Here is an 18,529-nt window from a genome sequence, read left to right as displayed (position 1 = left end):
CAGGTTCTCAAATACACAACTTTGAAAGATCTGTCTAATTTGATTTGAAAGTCAAAACCATCCAGCTTTTCTCTGAAAAAAGTAATGAATATTTGTGCATATAACGGCCCAAATTAAGAAAAATGTTGCATCTAAATCTCAATTTTAGGTGTTGTATAAATCGTCTAGTGATACTTTCTTTGTTTGTAGTTCCTGGTTTTCTTTCCGGCCATTTAAAGGGATGAAGTTGCCATCTTTTGAGAGTATTTTGTCCCATTTTGTTCCACAAGTAAAATTATGTAACTACATGTGTACTGATTGAAGCACACTGTGGGTTGGTTCCATCTTTGTACTTACTGTGTTTCACAGCATTAGCACCCCTGCTTGGGTGAGAGTCCCCCCAAAAATTTGAACAAAGTTTCAAGGTAATATTTGGGCAAGTATTCACCTCGGTTTTTCATGATCACAGGATGCGTCATTTCGGTGCAGCGTCCATAACCCTATGGCAGAGTTTCAATCAAGTAATGCAATACATGTAGTTCAGGCCAACACTTGAATATCATGTACCCTGAGATGTTTAAATTAGAAGCTATGTCGTATTCAAGACGACTGTCCATGGTAGTACATTGTTGCCCATATTTTTTTCATTTTGTAAAATGAAAAATGGCGTCTTCACAGGCCCTCAGCTCACACTGTACAGCTCTATCATTTGCATTCGTGTTTGTGATAGAAGTATGTCATATTTATACATAAAGATTGTTTGTTGAAATATGTTTTCTATGCTTTACCATAGGAAATATAGCAGGTGCGAAAAGGAACTTGATAGTGAGCATCCCACCGGTCGTTTTGCGTGACAATATAGCCAGCCAGTGATCATAACTATGGAAGATGGCAGGTTTATAGGTTAGGGAAAATGCCTATCCTGATTTCTGGTTCTGGGCCCTAGGGCAAATTCCTGATGCCCAATGATGAAACGTTTTGCAGTCGGTATAGTTCAACCATAGAGGTAGGAAGAGAGTGCCTTCCTATCGCCATGGTTCAGTAGACAGTCTTAATCTCACACGACAAAACTCAAAAAGATGGCAGTATTGTCCCTTTGAAATTGTCATGGAAATAAAAACCCCTGACCTGTTCAAAAACCTTCACGTGTTGAATTTTAAGTAAAACTTGTTGCTGCATAGTTTGTCAACATAAAATGGTCTGTTGTTGGTTAACAACAGTGAAACAAAACACACCAGCCAGCAAGTTCAAGTTTACCACACAATTTGTGGTGTTGCACTGCCAAACGTGGCGGTCATTGTTATGTGAAATGGTGATGCATTTTGTAGTGTTGTGGTTGCATTTTTATGTTGACATATCAAGTTAGGAATGTATTTAAAGGCATTTTCATCCTTTTCAGGTGCTGGTGTTGTTTTGTTTCACTGTTAAGAATGACCGTCAATTCATTGAAGGTCATTGCCATGGCATGAAACATGTATCATTCATCGCATTTCTGCTATGCACACAAGGTAACTTGACTCAATGCTGTATTTCTTAAAATTCATCATTGTCAATTCTGCTACATTGTGTTCATGAAATAATTCTTCCTTTCTTCTTTCTCCCTTCTGTTTTTTTTTAATGCATCATCTTTTAATTGCCAGTGAGGAGAATTCTCCAATCCTTGATGCTATGTCCAACTACTGGGACTCTTTCACAGCGTACATCGACACGCTGCCATCGATCCTGGAGAAGGACGATGATGCGGTTGTCATGACGCCGAACACCTCGCCCACGGTGCCCAAAGACCAGAAGTCCCCTTCAGATTCTAATAGAATATCTTGACAGAGAAGGGAGGATAAAATGAAAACAAATATCCAGTATTCCAGGGAATATAAAAGGAAAACAAGTATCCAGTATTCCATGACATGATTATCCATGATTATCTATGACATGATTTATGTTTGCATCGCAAGCAAACACCATCGATGTTGGAACGCCGCAAACGTCTCCACCCCTGAAATGAGGCATTGTCATGACTCTATCAGTGAATATATATGTGTAGGAATTCATTGCTGGTAAAGATGGCTTTAAATGCCGTAGAAAGTACTTGCATCGGGAATGATTGACGAAGAGGAAGTCAGGAGTTCACAAACGGACATTGGTAGCCAGTGATTCTCCACGGAGAATATGACAGTGAAATAATTATTTCAGGTGATAATGATGCAAGACAGCATGATTTCAGTATGACTCGTCTTGATGTACTTCATCTCTTTTTAGTCACCTGCATTTGTTGAACTACTCCCTGAGGTCTCCTGTTTCTTCCCATTGTATTCAGATTTTTTACCCTCGTGGCATTTGGTTGGAAATTTTCCGATGATAATTTGATTGAAGTGGTATATTCATAAACAGCACAGTGAACATTCAAAGGGTGGTTACTGCCACCTTGATAAGATGTTTGTGGCTAGCTTGATACTTTACTTGGAAAAAAGCAATAATAGAAGTCTGTAGGGCTTATAGTCTCTAGCAATAATCAGCTGCTCTCTTTTTTGCCAGCTCTTTGGTGTGTTTGTAATGTATTAAAAAAATCATATTTGTGCCATAACTGAACTGAAAACTCATCCTCACGTAGGGCAGTAGACGCTACACAAATTGCCTGATGATGGTCCATGCTTTCTAGAACAGCTTCCGTAGAGACTTTGGCTGGATTGTGTTGTAATTGCTAGATGCCTGGAACTATGCTTTTCTGTACAATTTCACTTGATATGAATATTCATAGGCACGGTGTTTGCCGGGTAAAACATTTAGAAAGTACTTGACTTGAAGCAGAAGCTGAGTTGATATTGCCTTAGGGCGCTTTATACAGAAAAGACTCTATGATTGGCGCCATGTCTTGTGTGTGCTCTGTGAGTATGTATGTATTAAAGCAAGCACTTTTGTATCAAAAAAATTTATGCCAAGAATGTTTTGATAATCAAAATATTACATGCTACAGAACAATAATGCACTGCTTTTTCAGTGTAATAGAAAGTAACGTCAAAACTTCACAGATGTTAGCGTTCATAAATTCATTCAGTTATGACTTGCACATTTTAAATCTGGACGTACGCAAACCCAGCCAAGGTATTGGATTCCTGATCCAAATTTACTGTCACTGTTTTGAACAGTATGGTGTTTAACAGTAAAACAATACTGAGTATAAAACCCATTTTTAGTACCTGTATATAGGGAAACCTCTTTAGATATTTTATAATGTCAGTGTATGAAATGTCAAATATGTGTGGAACTATTTCCACATGGATTGTACTGGATGGTATTTTTGTAAATATATTTCAGTGACCATTTTTTGTCCGTCTACCCCACTGATTTGATGAGTGAGCCTTCCAAATACTAATACAAAGGTCAAAATATCATATGGAGGTCTGTGTTTTGCACCAAAATCATAGGCTTGGAGCTCTGTAGACAAAATGTACACAAGCACAAATGGTTAACAGTTGATAACCATAGTGAAGCTAACTGAAGTAAATCAGTTTTCTGTACCGAAGAGGGCAATGTTGTAACAGTTGTTGTTTACATACTTAGTGATGGTAACATCTGGTAAAATAGTACACCAAGCTCAGGGCTTTTACATTCCATGAATTCTATAGCTGCAAATTTTGATAGTATTGTTGTTATTTTTCTTCTATAAAGCATATATTTGTCATCCGTCTCCCTTAAGTATGTTGAAATACACATTATGAAATATGAAGTATTTTCCACACCAACACCGCCCATTCATTATGTGCAGCCTTTGAGATGAATTGAAGACTGGACCAAAATTCAAATGTCAATAACAACAATGGACATAACACATTATGCAGGGTGTCATGTTATTTTAGAGTGAGAGCAGCAATACTGGAAAACACATCAAAAGTTACAGCTAATGGAGCTTTATAAGAACTGTTGCCTGTGAACAAAATATTTTTTTTGCCTGTGATGGAGCAGAGAAATGAGATCAGTAATTAAAATTCAGAACACAAAGTATCTGTATGTGTTTTACGGCACATTAGCTAGGCAGATTTTGTGTTGACATTTTTGTTATTCAGATTAGAATGTGCCGTTTTGGGAGTGAAAGTTCAGATTCATAAAAGGGAGTATCAAATGTGGCATTATTATTGCCTAGAATGGTTCTTGAGATTCTTGTCAGGTTATAGAACTCTTCAGCTTGACGATCCAGTCTCAGTACAGGAAAGGGCAAATGTATGCCAAGGACACCTTGAGACCAATTAGCTATCACACACCAATGAAATTCATTTTGAAATGGTAGCTAATATCATATTACATGTGAATTTGAATGTCTGACATAAAGATTTCACTTCGGTTGAAATTTAGCTGATACACTCAACTCAGTGATTAGGTCAAAAAATGACACCGTTTCTGCACCAATGTGACAACATAGAATTTGATTGTAAAATTAAGGATTGAATAACAAAATTATCAAAGTGGTGCAAGATTTCTCAATTTAAATCTTAGACATTTTCTAGAAATTAACCCTTTTACCATGGTGGCTTGAACCAAACCAATTGTTTTCTGTGGTAAAATTGGGCCTCAAGACAGGGAAACAGGGGTTAAAGGGTAACCAAAGTGCTGCAATTTGTGTTCCGCAACTGAGGATTTACAGTTTCTTGAAATTTTGGACCTCACAAGTAGTTATTATAGAGTCTGAAAATTTCTAAAGAATACGTGTTTTTGGACCAATGAGGTTTGACCCACAGAACTCTACATCCAATAGAAACCCAAGTACTTGCAAATTCAGAGATTCTGCCGAATTTTTTTTCTGGCAAAAAGAAAAATAAAGCAGAGATATGATGACTGCATGTACAGTGTAACTTGTCTACTTAACACAAGTGGTTTTATATTGTGAACAAATTCATAGCAGCACTATGTGTAATGGGTAGAAATTGTGTATGTGAATGTGTTATGTTCTGTTTCTGTATATAAAATATCTATTTGTGAAATAAATGTTTGTGTTAAAAATTTTTTAGTATCCTAGGGTCTATGGTGTTTGTGTGTGTATGTGTCACATTTGAAATGAAGTTTTCTTTAGTGATAAATGTTACTCAGTGACTATGCTCTCGGAGCCAAATTACTGTGCTATGGAAACTCAACAAAGTTCTACTTGATTATACAAGATAATTTCACATGTTAAAGGGCCAAAGTCTTTCTTTTGTGACATGCCGTTGTAACATGACTTGCATGGGAAATTCACTTCTACCTTTACTTTGCCACGGCTAACCATAAATTTACCCAAAATATACACATGGGTAAATAGCGATATGAACAAATCTGACAGGTCATTTGAAGGCCATCAGATAACAAGTATGTGAAGTTTTGGACCGTAAGCTGAAAAACTAAGAGGTAGCAAATTCGGACAACCATTCCGAAGCAGTGTTAGCTTGTGAAATATCATTCTTCAAGTGAAATTTTATGGCAAGATTTATACTCAGGGTCATATGGATGTCAGTATGCATTACTTTCCCTTTTCATGACGCTCTGTGATGGTCAAACATTCACGTAACTCTGCACTGAATAAAATTAAAGTGCCATGCAAATTGATATTCAAATTGATTATTATCCTTTTCATAAGAAGTGTAGTTTTGTCTGTTGTTATTTTTCTTTTATGGTGTTTATCACTGTCCCTGTTTGTGTAAATTGGCAAAAGCTATTATATTGCTCCTGTCCACGTAAATCGGTCGCGTCCGCTTCAAAAATGAGTAAAACCGCAGTCCTCAGCCCTCGCATTAAAGGCGGAGCCTCCCTTTAAAATGACGCCAAGGTATGGCGGCTTTCATTGTGTATGTAGACACCAAACAGGCAACACGTGGGCACACGCTCCAGAAAATGCCACTTTTTAGTTTCCCCGGCCGCAAAAACACAGACAGACTGCCAAGCGGTCAGCATGAAGTTGCTGCCGATTGAACTCTGTGGTCATATTCAAAGTCTAACGCGACTGGAAGACAATTTTTTTAGGAAATTTGAGCATTTGTGGTGGGGAATCAATGACCGTTGGCGATTTGAACTGACCGTCAATCAAAAGCTTGTATAAACTCTGTTTGCAGGATTAGCAAAACGTGACAAAAGGCTGAGGTCAGTTTGTGTAATCAATGTTATAGAAATCAAACATCGTACTGGACAAGTGTTTGACTGGGAGGAGAACTCCACTAATGCGAGAACCTGGGATTGAAAAGTGCGGCTTTAAAGCTCTTGCAGCCACTGACAAACTAAATGGTGCTGTCCTTTGTCAGTCTTATCAAGCTGGACAGTTATTTTCAGATAAAGCTTATAAACAACCTGCAGCTTTAAAATACTGTCACCGTAAGTAGCATCAGATAAACTGCCAGTCAAGTGGTAGTTCTTGTGAGATATCACAAGCGATATCTGAAAACCTCGAGGTGGGTGTCTGGAATGATACACAATGGACTACAGACCATGATTTAATAGTTGTTCATTGCATTCAGATGTTTTTTATTGACATTGCCAGAGGGCCAGAAACAAAGTTATTTACAGAGAAGAAGAATGCTTTTTTCAACGGAGCATTCGATGTGAACAGACAAAAAGCAAAACCAAAATCACAGTATCAGAAGCTTAATCATAACTTTCTTCCTTTCACTCGAATGTTAACCGCTTAATTGGGACATGCTAAAATGCATGCTTCTATTTTCCTTATAAACAAAAGTTGAAATACACGAAATGAAGGTACAATTGAGTCGGCAATCACTGGGTGAATTGATAGAGACTATATGGAGTTTGGAGGTTTCTGTTTCAAAGAGCAGATTTCCAGAGAAAAAAAAAACTTTCCACTACAAGGCTAATATCCCGTTGAATATCTGTTTAGGGTATTTCACAATCTACCACCATCTCTACATGCTCGGTTGGACAGGTTTCAGAGAATGTGTACACCAAAGTAGGAAAATACTGTACTTTTTACACTCTTAAACAAACCTCTCTAACTTTATTGTACACAGTGGCCAACTTCATATGAGACCAAAACTTGCTACACTAGAACTGTTCTTGTACATGTGCTCCAGGAACTCAATACATTCTCTAAACCAATGGCAACCAAATCAGTCCCTTTCAGATAACACAAGCACAAATGAAATAAAGTCTACATGTGTGGTGCATCATGAATGAGACCGCCTGGTTTATGCGAAGTAATCGGACTTTCACAACTTTGAACACCACTTAAGATTCAGAATTTATATAAAAAAGAGAAACGGTCAGCCACTTTTTACATACTGTTCTTGACTAGACTAATTGGTTGAAGTGTGCGTCTGAAAAACTACATTACGATGGTAATCTGCGGCATGGATGAAGTCATTCTGAAGGAAGGATGTATTGAAAACCCATTCTATGGTAGACTACAAAATGCATAGCATTGTTTAAGTTGTACGTAACACACCTTCAAGCAAGAGACGGAATTTATTGACGCTTAGGTATATCTGTATTGATGAGATGCTGCAGTTGCCTTGCCAATCACCAATCTTTTGGGGCATAAAAATTTATGGGGTCAGAAAGGATATCAGCTGTACACCTCCCACCCACAATTTGGTTGAGGGTTAGGATCATCACCCGATGGGTATTCATCCAATAGGTAACCGTCCTGGAACTGAACTGATACAAATTCTTAAAAACACAAACAGTTATCTTACTTCAATTATCAAATGTTGTTCTTTTTTGACAAGTAAAACCATTCTATAAAATAACAAGAGAGACAGATTTTCTGCATCCTGATTTGGTAAAATCCACACCAGAGACTGTTGTGAAAACTGATATAAAAACCCTGGACACAAATTGGAGCAAGATGCATGATTAAATTCCTAACAAGAACGGTTGAGTGTTACAGAACAGCCCGTCCTTTTTGCTCTTAATGTCCATAAAACGCAAGTTACAAAAGGCCTGGATTTCTATAAGAAATGCACGAGCAATTTTAATCAGAAGTGTGTGCTGCCAAGAGAATGCATACACTAGAGAGTACGCTGACAAGTTTCTTTGAAATTTCGATCAAACAGGCAGGACACGATCCCAAACATTTCCATCCTCAGTAGTGGACACACTGCAGCTGGCAGTGTATAAAGTCCCTATACACAACCACGTACCATAGCGTATTTTACTGCAGAAATGAAGATTACACGGAGAGGTAGTTAGATTCTACGGCCGCCGCAACATTCAGACACTGGTTCTCACATGGTGACATAGATACAGTAAATATGGCACCTTGGTGTCTAGTCTCTTTTTGGTAGGAAAAAACTGACATGCAATGTCAAATGGCTGTTGTCTTTGTAAACCCTCACTCACTTCACCTCAGAACAAAGTACTCATACACATCATAAAACACTGAAATTACAGTAATACACAATTTAAATTCTCTTGGGGAAAAAAGATAAAGTATCATATATTGCCAGCTTCAGCGAAAATTTGCAAACATTTTTTGAAATTTTGACTTTTTTCTTCTTACTTTCTTGGTAATGAAAAGATAGTTTACAAGTTTTACAGTAATAAAGGTTTCTTCTTTTTTTAAAAAAATCTTTGTCCAAAAGACATAAAACAAAATAGTTCCATAGTCCATATACATAGTCTTTGTACTTGTTACAAAAGCCATTGCGCAAGACATGATCGGGGAATTGTGTGTGTTGTGGAAGGTTGGGGGAAAAAAGTGCAAAGGACTGCCCAAGTCTAAAAATTCCCTGAAATGAACAAAGCCGATGTGAAACTGCACGATCAGCTCCACCATGCTCACGAAAACCTTTTTACACTTTCAATGAATGCTTTTTTCCCATTGAACTTGGTTTCGTCAAGTTCAAAATTTGGTAGAAGTTAACGTCTTCTTTAGTTTTTGCATGACATCAAAAAGTACCGGTAATGTGTACGTTGATAGGGAGTCCAACTACTGCAAAGACAAGGCAGGTACTTATTTTCAATGACTGTAGATAGACAAGGGTAGGCAAAGATCGCTGACATAATTCCTGTAATTTAAATGTAATTTCACCTTGTTGATGAATGATGAAACGATGAACTGTACATCTGGCATTGCAGGATTACTGTTATGATCTTGCCAGTGCTGTGAAAAACGAATTTTGGCGAAATGTGAACAGACGATTAAAAATATTCGTTTTCTAGGGCAGTGATGGGAGGACAAACATGGCCTGATTGTGTTTCATTTGAGAGCTGTCAATGTCCACTTTCCACTACAAATATAAGATTTGCTTCAGAAAGTCAAACGGTGACAACTTGAAGCAGTTGCTTCTATGACTACAAACGTTTGATCCCTACTTGTATCTCTTGTATCTTGTATCTTGAATCAGAACCGATTCCATAGCAGTGCTTGTTCCCCGACCATGTCTTGCACAGTGTTCATGTTTACTGCCATAATACCAGTGGCCTAGGGGGTATGCTATTATATTAGCATTATCTGATTAAAAACAGAGTCACTGGACAAACTGCTACCTCAATTACAACTACCCCCCCCCCCCCCCCTTTTTCCTGACCCTTTTGTTTCCGTAATGAACACAACTGTTGACACGGTAATTTTTTTTATTAAGTTTTGTACAAAAATAAACACATCCAAATGCCCTGGAAATTCACTTTTTTCTACAATGGGAAACAGTGAATGTCATACTGGTTACTATGGCAATAAACATGATATAAATATTTGAAAAAGTCCTCTGCTCATGGAGCACCATGTTTTATACTATTTACACACGCTGCACCAACAAGTTACAACACACCTAGCTAGATTGTGCCAATCTCTGACTTTTCCAAACATTAACAGGGCGCCCTCACAAGTGTTGCTATATCTCCTGAACAGTTCTTGCCCAAACGTTATTGACCTGCTGATGACCAACAGATTGCTGCCTGGGTTATTGACCTCTGACACTTGCCTAATTAGAAATCAAGGCAATATATTTGTGTTATTGACCTCTTGGCCAAGTTCCATCTGCTTGCTCCTTCACAGACATTATCATTTACCTGGATCAAATGCTATTTTATGATGTCTAAGGCACAGCATGTCCACCAATCGACCAATAAAATGAGCAGCATGGTTCTACAATACTTCCACAGACTGGCCAAATATAGGTCATATCAACCTTTGACAATGGTTATGTTTCTTTTAGAATGTCTCACACTTTTCACGGAACAAGTAACTATTGTGGCACATAAAACAAACACATACTTCACAAACTGAAACTTGGCAAGATGTTAAACTTTCTAGGAGGGTATTACAGCAACATGTGAGGGGCCTTGTTGTGGCAGTACTTGACAAGTCATACTATATGATAGTTTCAAGGGTGGGGACGGGATAAGGGGCTTTTGGAAATTTAATGTATTAGGGCACTTCTCTGACATACTGATACTTGAAAGAGAAATTTTATTTTCATGTGAAAGGGGTATTGCCAAATTCACTGTCATTCCTGGCTTCAAATGTCAGAGAGAAAAACAAAGAACATGTTTTGTGGTTTTTAAGAGATGATATTTTGGTTTTTAAAAGACGGCCTGAATCTAGATGCAATGAAAACTATTTTATCACCAAAATGACCAAAACAATACTCAGAATTCTTCGATAGATATCATCTCCCCTGCCTCCAAAATATCAGTGAGAGATTTTCCATTACCATCAGCTGCGTTTAATTGAGAAAAAAAAAACTGCGACCTTGAACTTGGCCTTTCATTTTTGAGAATACAATACTCATGGACAGAAGTTTTTTCCTTCACTATTTTTTTGGTGTAAACTGTGCTTATGAAACCTTGAACTTGATTAAAAATGTTGGCTAAGACTTGACAATTTATGCAATCCTTACACCTGAACTTAATCAAGCATAAAAAGTGCTTAAATATTTCATCCTAGTCCACAAATCATTTTATTTTTTGTTACTTACTCAACATTTAGTTGCAGACATGATTTTTATTTTCTGCAAGGAGGCAGGGAGAGTGCTTTGCGCATCTTAACTTTTTAGTCCTTTTTTTTTTTTAAATATGGCGGCATCAATGTCTTAGGAGCCAGGTGTGTTGTAACCTGTTGATGCAGCTATAAAATCTAATAATCATCATAGTCAATGATGTCGGCGTCGTCAAACTCTAACTGTTGGAAGTCCACCCGATAGCGGAGAATGCCCCCGATGCCCCCGAAACCTTTGCAAAATTGTGAACCTTCCTGCGATCTGTCAGTGATGATTTCTAAAGTAGCTCCTGTAAAGAAAGTCAACACAATGTCATGAAAATGGAAAATCTTTTCTGCTTGATATTTTTTTATCTTTCATCTCCTCTCCCGCAAAATGCTTCATGTTGAAAATTTTTTAATAATTCAATCCAGGGAGAGTTAGAATGCTAAAAATTTCAGATTTGAAACGCAGTTCTAAATCTTTGGCCAATAATTTCATCAGAAACTTAGATTAGAGAGAAGCGTTTTTTTCACATCGTACATTTCCGCTATGAAAAAAAATTGTTTAAATGAAATTTGGCAGAGGTGTGACTTGTGTGTTCCAGGTTGTGTGCACAATTTCAGTGAAACAGTATTTGTGGTGGTCCAAGTCTCCACAATTCAAAACAGTTGACCTTTGCCCTTGACATGCAACAACTACTGTAGCTTGACTGTAATTCTGGAACTTTCAATGTTGGTATATTTTTCGTAACATGACAATCGACCAAACAACACCCATCCTATTTCCATAGCGATTCTTTCGCAATGTTTTTTTTAACAGGAGATTCAATTTTTTCATGTTCATCATCCAGAGATTGCCAATCAATCATACATAACAGAAATATCATGTGATACGGTGCTTTTACAATGCAGAATGGTGGACTCACCGAAAGTTTTGTAATTGTTTGCAAGCCATTCCAGCAACGGTTGCGAGTCAACCAACTCAAGCTCTACTCCACTCTGTCAAGAAATTGAATTATACGGCATGTCAGTGAGTGATAGGTAGGGTTTCAAGACATCTACAACTTTATGAATGAGATACTTGATGTGTAAATCCTTAGTGAAATAGACTGATGTGAACTCACAAGTCCGAGTGTGTTGACAACATCACATCCATAACAGAAATTGGTGAGATACCATTCAGTCCATGAAAAAAATGTTACAATGCCAGGAGAATATGTGAGTTGTTCATGCTTTGAATGATCGACAGTGAAAAGAATTACCACTAACATGTGGCTAACACAAGACTGTTTGCCCTATTCTTTGTACCTAAGAATTACTTTTTGAAGGAGAGACGGATGCACTGTAAACATCTATTACAAATCAATATGAAACTTTACCCAGAGGAGCAAACAAATAATACTAAGAAATTTCAAGGAGAGCGGTCCTGTCTGCTACAACGCACAACACACACGGTCAGCATTTACAAACACAAAGATCACATCAGTATACAGCATACGGATCTAAAATGCACAGAATACTTACATCCTTATCGATGAAATGTGTCCTGTCCCTCTCTTGTTCAGGCGTCAGATGAAGCACCTTCTCCTCTGTGATGAAATGAAAACACAATTCATGATTAGCAACAAAGCTCAAATGACTTGGTTCAAAAAATTTTGAAAATTCAAGAAAAAACTTTCAATATGCAATATTTGGATATGTCAATATTCAAAGCTGCTGGGGTGAGCTGATACAACATGGGGTTTGTTCTGTTCATCTAAAACTTCAGAAGTGACAAAATAGATGTACGCATAATGTATGGATGAGTACTGATTGAGAATGCAAACTTAATCACAAACGACTCATTAACAATAGAATGCTTTCATTATAAATTGAGAATCATAAACTACCGTTTAAATAATACACAATGATGTAACTTGTAAAATCATATCTTCTATGTCAGTCTGAACATCAGCTTTTAATGTGCACACATTACCTGATGCAACTATAAATCATAGGATTTAAAGGGGAGGATAAGAACTTGGTGGAGCAAGGGAAAGGAAAGGGGAGGTAACAAGAATTACTCTTACCATCTGTTTGGTGGTTCTTGAGCACATATCTCATGATATCGAGATTTTCCCAGACAATCAGGATTTCAACTGAGCCCATCTCAAGACCCTTGAGGGTATCTTCCACGCCGAAGCAGAACTTTCCCGTATCTTGTGATATCTCATCAAAGTATTTGCCTGCGAACATACACAACGAATAAATCAATTAGAATTGGAGCATTAAATGAGAAACAACATCACGAGATTGATGTTTCTCATTGAATGACATATCAGAGCATACGTAACATTTGGCTCAGCCCTGTCATCAGAAACCAATCGGCCAATGTCAAGTTTAAGTTGAAATTACAGAAAACTTACAATTAGTATGTTCAGTCCAGGTTCAATGGAGTTTTATTTCCTTGGCTGTGGTGCATAAAATGATAACTTGCATCAATCATAGAATGTATCAAAAGCATGGGCTGTAGGTTTAACCCGGACTTTGAATTGACCATGGTATAAACAAAGCTATGTGCACAAACACACATAGAAATATGTGCATTTCTATACAAGTTTGTACATATGGGCTTGTTTCCTCTGCTATCAAGAGATCTCTTGGGCTAACTGATTCTGTAGAACACATTGTGACCTTGTTTATTCCTGGGTAGAACGTTAGGACATGGTTCCAAAGAAAAACTAAAGTGTACAAATACACTAAAAGCCAAACTATTCTACAGCTATTTTACTTACAAATATGAGCAACATTTTTATTCACAATGCCTGCACTCAAGGAAATGCAACTTTTCCAGATTTAATCAAAGAAACACATGAATAGAATACCCATATCCTAAATCAATGTATTTTGAATGAAAGTTCAAGCTTAGAATGCAGCTATTATATCACATTGGCCGAGTGGATGTAATTGTACTGAACAAAATTCCAGTCATGCAAGGCATCAAATTACCTATGAGTTTCTTTTCTTGAATGAACTTGACATTCGCCAAGACCTCAGAGGAGAGTTCAATAGCCTGATTGAATCCATTTTCACCTCCGTACGACACGTCCACCAGTTTCAGCACTTTCACTTGAAGACGCTGTGAGAATGAAACAAAATTGAAACATGGAACAAAACGTCTAACAAGTTTTAACCCTTTTGCCACCATGGTTTGGCCGAAGCCTATTGTTGCTTATGGTGATCGTGGACCTGTTTACAGGACATTAGGGGTGCACAGGTTATACACAGAAAAACGGTCCTTGTTCACTATCTCAATTATCGAGATTAGGAGTTAAAAGCTAGTAACTGTTACTTTTGGCAATTTTTTTCACCATTTTGTTTTACATGCCAAGTGCAAGTTCTGGTTCCACCCTACCAGCGTGTTGATTTGACAACGACCAGTATTTAGCTTGTCAACAAAAAAATTCTGTCTACACATGTACCAGCAGAGTTGAAAAGCTCAACACTGGGTATCTCAAATTGCTTTAGCGGATCAACCAAGAAACTGCAGTTGACACAAAAAACAAACATGGTGGAAAAAAAATCATCAAAAGTTACAGCTAATGATCCTTTAAAATGCTTTACAGAAGATATTTCTCAATATATCATACACAGCAACAGCTTTAGTCTTATGAGTAGATAGGCGTATTCACCCAGGTATTGGCACACATGTGGATATTATGGGGTAGTACACAGAATGTCAACACGCATACACACCTGCCCCCCCGTCCCCCCCCCCCCCCAAACATACAGGGACAAATTCCTAAATCTGTTTACATCCTTACACAAAAGAAAGACTTACTGGATCAAACATATCGGATTGACTAAGTTCAGTTTTGAAGTCCGCAGAGCCGGCAAGGATCATGCCGGCAATGTTGGGTTTGTCGTTGGTGATGAACAGCGTCACTGCCGTCTCAGCCACTTTTCTAACGTAGTTATGCCTCTTCTCCATTCGAAGACGTGCAAAACGCAGAGCTGACTGTCCACCACGACCTGGCAAAGAGAACAAATGCATTGTATTCTATCATTCAGTCTCAGGGATTTCAACGTCATGATAACTGTCAACAGAACTACTGACAGATAAACGTCTCTTGGATGACCTTAACCGTGTTTTGAGGCAAGTGAAACCAATTTTCCAACAAACAAAAAAGATTGTTACAATATCCATCATGTAAAATCAGTTTCTGGTAACACAACTTCAATATGTGTTATGGGATTAATATTTTCTGAGAAGTAAATTATAGGCAGTATTTCCTGCATATTGAATAGTTGATAACTTGATTTTAAAACTCAACTTTTTCAAAATTTTCAATTTTTTCAACTAAAGTAATTAAAGCAAGATCAACAAATTTACATCTTAAACCCAGCTGGAAACAATAATTGCGATACGAATTGTCAAAACTTAATGAAGGAAGTTAACATTTGCATTGTGCCTTTTTCACTTGTCTTGTCTCTACTCACCGTGTTTCTTTGGGAGATCTACTGTGAATTTATGGAGAACTTCCCTGGTGTTTCCCGACAGGGTGCCAAACAACGCGCCATTACCGTCCATCACGATGAATCCAAACTTGTTGTCATCAGCCAGAAGTGCTGTCAAGGCCTGCAAGTTGAAAAAAAGACGGTATTGTAGTTGTTGGTTTTTGCTTGGAATGGGCATCCGTGCAATTCTACTGGTGACTCTTCAACAAGAAAGGTTTTTTTTGAATATGTGTGTTGAATGGTGTGGTGGGTACCATTCTTGGAAAAAAGATGGGTAATTTGAATTAATTTTTTTTAATTTTAAATTTTTTAAATTTTTTTTTTCTGTTTTTGTTTCCATTTCATCTTTTAAATTTTTCAGAGATACCTCGCAAGGTACAATTGGATACCTTGCTTTGCGGTAAAAGGTTAGCATGCTCGTGGTGGCACTTTTCACATATTTTTCAGCGGTAAATGTTGCTTGTCTGGATGTCCCAAGAAAAAACTTGTAATTGTTTGGCATCCTGGAAAAGATACTTCAGCAACTGACATAAGTGTATGCAAAATATAGTTTTTTTTCAAAGTTACATGATTTTGATATTCTGTGTTTTTACTAATTAGCAATGCTATTAATGTTTGGTCTAATCGTTACAGGATCCCACGAACTACAAGTTACTTTCACCTGTGTCACCAGGCTAGTGGTAAACCTTACATTCTCCGAAAAAAATAACATTTTTGTTGAAGAGTGGAAGATGACGACTCACCTCTGTGTGGAATTTATTATCACACAAATACAGTGATGTGTTGATGGCTCTGAAGGGTTCAAAATCAATGTTCACTTTCTTTTCCTTCCCATCTTCTGTGACGATGGTTCCGCAGTAGATGACCAGACCGTTCGGCGGTACCTTGGAATAAAGCTTGAGACGTTGTTGTACTGACGTGATGGCACTAAGTACAGACAACCTGTTCGGATTCAAAATTGAAAAGGAAACATTGGCGAATGAGAAAAGGGTGGTGATTCAGTTTATCGTTGGATGTAGAAATTTTCACACAATGGTATTTTTTTCAAAATTTGAGTGACAAAAATTTGGACAAAATGATTTAAAACCATTTGTGAATATAGACTGTAGCCTTCAGAGTAAATTTACATGAAGACTCACATACACCATCACATCTTTCTGCTTTATGCTTATAATGCACGAACATCGATTACACATGAACACAGGAAATTCAGATCACGGATGTCACATAACTCATCTGACCTTGAACTCAATGTACACAGTTTTCGCATTGTGAAAATACAACACAGGTTATAAATTGACCTTGAAAAGGTTTTCTGTTGATGTAGTCTCCATCACCTTTGGCCTGACCTTTGTACCCTAAAATAATCAATGGGTGTGACTGATGGCCCATATTATATAGTTAAAATTTATGTTATCAATGCACTGGATGAATAAGAATATTTTTCAGCATACATGTACGTACAAGTACTCATTTTCATATTTACATAGAGATATGATATACAAATAACAGCCCATGTGAAACATTGTCTCAAAAAACCTTGAAAGGTAAATTGTTTTTACAATGTTTGACTATGGCTGGGCCTCCATTGGGTAGATAGTCCATGTAGCCGACACGAATATAGGGGTACACGAAAATTATGCTAATGAGTCCAGGGCAAATATGGTAATGGGGGGGGGGAGAGGGTTGTCTGTAGTTAGGGTGGGCCAACTAGGCAGGGGCATGTATCAAGTTGCGTACTTACTTAGTAGCAGAGTTAGGTTGGGCCAACTACGCGGGGGCTTGTATCAAGTTGCGTACTTACTTAGTTACAGAGTTAGGCTAGGGGAACTACGCGGGGGCCTGTATGAAGTTGCGTACTTACTTAGTTACAGAGTTAGGCTGGGCCAACTACGCGGGGGCTTGTATCAAGTTGCGTACTTACTTAGTTACAGAGTTAGGGTAGGGGAACTACGCGGGGCCTGTATGAAGTTGCGTACTTACTTAGTTACAGAGTTAGGCTGGGCCAACTACGCGGGGGCTTGTATCAAGTTGCGTACTTACTTAGTTACAGAGTTAGGCTGGGGGAACTACGCGGGGGCCTGTATGAAGTTGCGTACTTACTTAGTTACAGAGTTAGGCAGGGCAACTACGCAGGGGCTTGTATCAAGTTGCGTACTCACTTAGTTACAAAGTTAGGCTGGGCCAACTACGCGGGGGCCTGTATGAAGTTGCGTACTTACTTAGTTACAGAGTTAGGCTGGGCCAACTACGCAGGGGCCTGTATCAAGTTGCGTACTTACTTAGTTACAGAGTTAGGCTGGGCCAACTACGCGGGGGCCTGTATGAAGTTGCGTACTTACTTAGTTACAGAGTTAGGCTGGGCCAACTACGCGGGGCCTGTATGAAGTTGCGTACTTACTTAGTTACAGAGTTAGGCTGGGGAACTACGCGGGGGCCTGTATCAAGTTGCGTACTTACTTAGTTACAGAGTTAGGCTGGTCCAACTATGCGGGGGCCTGTTTCAAGTTGCGTACTTACTTAGTTACAGAGTTAGGCTGGGCCAACTACACGGGGGCCTGTGTGAAGTTGCGTACTTACTTAGTTACAGAGTTAGGCTGGGCCAACTACGCGGGGGCCTGTATGAAGTTGCGTACTTACTTAGTTACAGAGTTAGGCTGGGGAACTACGCGGGGGCCTGTATCAAGTTGCGTACTTACTTAGTTACAGAGTTAGGCTGGTCCAACTATGCGGGGGCCTGTATCAAGTTGCATACTTACTTAGTTACAGAGTTAGGCTAGGGGAACTACGCGGGGGCTGTATCAAGTTGCGTACTTACTTAGTAACAGAGTTAGGCTGGGCCAACTACGCGGGGGCTTGTATCAAGTTGCGTACTTACTTAGTTACAGAGTTAGGCTAGGGGAACTACGCGGGGGCCTGTATGAAGTTGCGTACTTACTTAGTTACAGAGTTAGGCTGGGCCAACTACGCGGGGGCTTGTATCAAGTTGCGTACTTACTTAGTTACAGAGTTAGGCTGGGGGAACTACGCAGGGGCCTGTATCAAGTTGCGTACTTACTTAGTTACAGAGTTAGGCTGGGCCAACTACGCGGGGGCTTGTATCAAGTTGCGTACTTACTTAGTTACAGAGTTAGGCTGGGCCAACTACGCGGGGGCCTGTAT

General features: G+C 38.6%; 1 protein-coding gene across 1 annotated transcript in view; it reads right to left on the bottom strand.

The window, feature by feature from the left end:
- Window positions 1–6,427: 6,427 nt before the first annotated feature.
- LOC139120302 (eukaryotic peptide chain release factor subunit 1) overlaps window positions 6,428–18,529 on the bottom strand; it is a 29,647-nt gene continuing 17,545 nt past the window's right edge. The window contains exons 3-10 of the mRNA XM_070684630.1: window positions 16,111–16,309; window positions 15,350–15,488; window positions 14,691–14,881; window positions 13,859–13,988; window positions 12,940–13,095; window positions 12,395–12,459; window positions 11,797–11,869; window positions 6,428–11,178 (exon numbers count right to left, since the gene is read on the bottom strand). Coding sequence (XP_070540731.1) covers window positions 11,027–11,178; window positions 11,797–11,869; window positions 12,395–12,459; window positions 12,940–13,095; window positions 13,859–13,988; window positions 14,691–14,881; window positions 15,350–15,488; window positions 16,111–16,309 — 1,105 coding nt within the window. The 3' untranslated portion in view covers window positions 6,428–11,026. The remainder of the gene's footprint in view (window positions 11,179–11,796; window positions 11,870–12,394; window positions 12,460–12,939; window positions 13,096–13,858; window positions 13,989–14,690; window positions 14,882–15,349; window positions 15,489–16,110; window positions 16,310–18,529) is intronic.

This window comes from Ptychodera flava, chromosome 20 (genome assembly GCF_041260155.1).
Source record: "Ptychodera flava strain L36383 chromosome 20, AS_Pfla_20210202, whole genome shotgun sequence".
NCBI lineage: Eukaryota > Metazoa > Hemichordata > Enteropneusta > Ptychoderidae > Ptychodera > Ptychodera flava.
The sequence above is the reverse complement of the archived record's forward strand: the minus strand, read 5'-3'. Positions and strand labels throughout refer to the sequence as shown.